The sequence below is a fragment of the Laccaria bicolor genome, genomic scaffold (genome assembly GCF_000143565.1).
Source record: "Laccaria bicolor S238N-H82 LACBIscaffold_86 genomic scaffold, whole genome shotgun sequence".
Lineage (NCBI taxonomy): Eukaryota > Fungi > Basidiomycota > Agaricomycetes > Agaricales > Hydnangiaceae > Laccaria > Laccaria bicolor.
Window position 1 is genome coordinate 39,260 of NW_001889957.1, and position 4,193 is coordinate 43,452.

Here is a 4,193-nt window from a genome sequence, read left to right on the forward strand (position 1 = left end):
CTACCGAAACGATGCGGTTAGACGATGTCGAGAGGTTGAGGGGTGTAGGAGGTGGTGGGGGGAGAAAAGGAAGGGTGGGAAAAAATTGTGTTGGGTGGCGGATTCATCAAACGAATGAGCCACCTGACTTTTGAACGTACATTTCGGGTAGATATTTGAAATGCTCACCCCGCCAGCTGAACAAAATACAGAATCCCAATGATCGCCACTGTATGCAGCTATGGCAATGTAATTCTTGTCCATGACATTCAGAGTTTACTATGTAGTTACCTGATTAATTGTTAATAACTTTCTTTTTCATTAATAATACTAATAACAAGCCCAGTCCGTTGGACTTCCGTTGGATTTGTCCACTGGAATTCCGTTGGACTGCCATTGGATCTGTCCACTGGAATTCCGTTGGCACTTGCTGTTCATTTCCAGTGGAATGGCTGCTAGTTTGCTGTGAGTCCATCAGAAGTCCAACGGAAAAGTCCGACAGACTTGGAGGTCCGACCAGAAATGCTCGGAAAAGCATTGGAAAATCCCCAGAAAAATTGCTGCAGTGGTAAAGCAAAAAAATACCTGTTTTGGATACCCTCAGTCCGACGGAGTCCGACCAGAGTCCGCTCGGAAAAGCAGTGGCAGTGTAAAGACCTCGCTTTTTCTATGACAAAAGTTTGTAGTGTCCGCTTTTTCATTACAAAAGTTTGTATTGTCCACTTTTTTTCAATTACAAAAGTTTGTAGTGTCTCCTTTTTGAAACTACAATAGTTGAAAGTGTCCTCTTTTACATTACAAAAGTTTGTAGTGTCTACTTTGATATTTCAAAAGTATGTAGTCTGCTTTTCTGACATTTAGTTTGAAGTGTCCTTGACCATGTATAGGGTCATGGGGACATGATTGAAGGATTGACTTGACTTGACTTTTTTCTTGCTGTCATGTCATGCCTATGTTTGACTTTCACATTGGTGGAGACTCTACTTTCTATTCAGATAGGAAGTCACTATCCTATCTTTCACCTTAGTCAAATTTATATTCAGATCAGTAGCCACTGTCCTATGGCCCAGAGTCAATATATGTCCTTAGTCTTTTCAGTCTTCTCAAATCATGAGTAGGTATCACTGTCCAACCACTTATCATGGCCAGTCTTGCCTGAAAGTCTTTCAAGGATACTATCAGAGGCTGTCTGTTCCTCTCTTTTTTTCAATCTCCATCTAGGATTCAGCTGTAACACAACCTGGAAGTTGGTCAATCTTTTCTACCATTACCTGACATGGATGTTGAATGTGATGAAACCTCCAAGGAGCAATCACCCATCATCCATTCAGTGTGGGTAGCCTTCAAGAAAATCACATCAAGGTTGACCATGGTGAGACCTAGAATAGTAGCCACTGATCTGGCAAGACAGTAGAGGCTCCACTGATATGAAAGACATACTTACACATGACATCACAGCAAAGGTTGCAGTGATGGAAAAATGTCAACTCAACTCAATCCTCCAATCATGTCCCCATGAACTTATACATAGTCAAGGACACTTCAAACTAAATGTCAGAAAAGTGGACTACATACTTTTGAAACATCAAAAGAGGACACTGTTAACTTTTGTAATTGAAAAAAAGTGGACAATACAAACTTTTGTAATGAAAAAGCGGACACTACAAACTCTTCTAGTGGATGGCCTAGATAATTATATGCCAATAACTTTAGTCAAGGGTATCAGTAAATTTTTTTAGTCTATATCCAACTTTTGTAGCCTATGTCTGAGCTTTGTAGTCTGTTAGTAAACTTTGTAGGCTATGTCTGACTTTTGTAGTGTTTTGTAGTCTATTAGTAAACTTTATAATCTATATCTGATTTTTGTAGTCTATCAGTAATCTTTTGTAGTCTCTCAGTGTCAATTTCCTTTTTAGGGTATACACCTACCTTTTTGGGTGAATTTTCCCATGATACAATATTTGTAGCCCCTTCTCTTAGCTTTCTAAAGGTGTTGAAATCATGTTGTTTGGTGTTGTTTTCATGGAGAAAAATGCAAAAGAAAAAAAAAAAAGTGGTGCTTTTGAAAATCATGCACTTCAGTCACCCATTTTTGGGTACCTATGAGGTACATCAATTCCTTGATTTAAGGTACCTTGAGGGTACCCATTCTGGGGTGGTATATGAGCTCAATACCAATACCATGGTACCATGGAATGGAAAACCCATACCATATCCCACTCATACCAATACCATGTTACCATACCATACCATGTCATCTCATACCATACCAAATGATCTCATACCATACCATACCATCATACCAAAGCTGTCATGGGGTGTCTGGGGTCCTTTTTCAGAATATATAAATTATTTCTGCAGGCTGCAATACTGGTCCGTTGGGTGCCATTTTTTGTGGGAGGGTTCTTCAGGTTTTTCCTGAGATATTAAAATACAAAAGGAGGCTATATAGTCAAATCCATCCTTGGAAAATCAGTTCAAATGAGCTTTATCCCAGCTTTTTCCATGCATCAAAAGCCTTTTATTGATACATATCTTTCCCAGTCCATTCAATTAGAACAATAATCATCACAATAGATGCAGTATTGTGATGGTGTGGTATTTGAGAAGCAAAGAAAAGAAGACATTTTGTGTATTGGCCATCAGTCCTGAACTATGCATGATACAATCCATTGGCAAAGCATGGACTTGAGCCAAATTATTATCCAACAGCCTAGGCTGAAATATGCACTTCAACCAATCAACTACATTGAGTACCACTTCACATATTTACCCAATGTTCATTTAAAAACTACATATAATGGAATTAAGTATTGTCATCCTTAGTGTTTGGCCAAAGTCTTCATTATCAAAATATTTTGTCCAATCCAATAAAGCTGAGTGATTCTACCCAATCCAAAGTCTTGTCAATTGGAGAGCCAGGGCTACAGATTAAGGAAGCTCTTGTTGGTTATGACTTCCAAAAACCATGATACTATGTTCAGCCTTATTCATATCACATGTGGTATGATGATATCATACCACAACCATTCATACCATACCCTGGTATTGCAATGTCATACCATACCCTGGTATTGCCACCTCATACCATACCCTGGTATTGCAGCCTCATACCATACCCTGGTATTGCAGCCTCATACCATACCCTGGTATTGCAGCCTCATACCATACCCTGGTATTGCAGCCTCATACCACACCATACCATGGCAGTGTCATGCAAGAACTATCATATAAAATGGAATGGTATCCCAGTGTCATGCCACACTCTTGATACACATCTAACTTAAACACTCCTGCCAACTAGAGATATCCATTCACAATTGTACCAGTCTACAATGATATGAACTAACTACTAATTGTACTTATCATTCCTACCAGCTAGCTAATTGAATTTTATTGTTATTTCAAAACATAACCAAGCCTCAAATTGTACCATCCCATGAAAACTTCATTCCAACCTTTTTCCCACCAAACCTACCTATAATACTTCTGCCTTGACCTCTTTTGAGATGTTCCAACATCCAAGATATCATCCTCATCATCCTCCAGATCCTCCCACAAATCTTCACTCTCCCATCTCCCAAAGGCCAGCCCATTATCTGATACCCTGAATGCATCTGACACTGCCATTGATTCTGTCTCTTCTATAATATTGTTGTTGTCCACTTCTTCAACATTATATGTGCAATTTAACTGTTCATCATCACTTCCCTCATCATCAACATTTTCTTGTGACAAATCCATCAATGCAGTCTCCATATCCTTGATATCAGGTCCCCATCCTTTCAACATTGGATATGTGCCAGGAATCAAAGACACCTGTTCCCTCCACTGTGCACACAAACTCAAATGTCTTGACTTTCTGAAAACCAACTGATGCTCAATGTCTTCATCCTCTGTAACAAATAACACTACAGTTAGAGACACCCTAAAAACAAATCAAAACAAGCTTACCACACATAACAATGGCCATATTGATAGCTTCCCACTCCTCCCTTGACCACTCCTGCAAGGCTGTTCACTCTCGTTTCATTCTAGCCATCTCTTCAGTACATCTCTTGGCTATCAGCATTGCTTTGATTCCTTCACGAATGTTCTCATTCCCAAGCCAGCCAGGTATAATCTCACTTTCATGCTCATCCAATCCTACATCCTGCCAGATGTCATCATCCACATCCAGAGCAAATAAATGCTCTCGATTTATTGGCACTGGG

General features: G+C 39.5%; 2 protein-coding genes across 2 annotated transcripts; both read right to left on the reverse strand.

Moving 5' to 3' along the window:
* On the reverse strand, positions 1–243 carry LACBIDRAFT_317730 (uncharacterized protein; the record flags this gene model as incomplete). The annotated part of the gene is made up of 1 exon (XM_001890277.1): positions 1–243. The coding sequence occupies one exon, from the start codon at positions 241–243 to the stop codon at positions 1–3; it is 243 nt and encodes an 80-aa protein (XP_001890312.1).
* A 3,210-nt stretch (positions 244–3,453) lies between these two features.
* Positions 3,454–3,952, reverse strand: LACBIDRAFT_335410 (uncharacterized protein; the record flags this gene model as incomplete). The annotated part of the gene is made up of 2 exons (XM_001890278.1): positions 3,454–3,875; positions 3,934–3,952. 2 exons carry the CDS (start codon positions 3,950–3,952, stop codon positions 3,454–3,456), a joined length of 441 nt encoding a protein of 146 aa, XP_001890313.1.
* Positions 3,953–4,193: the final 241 nt, after the last annotated feature.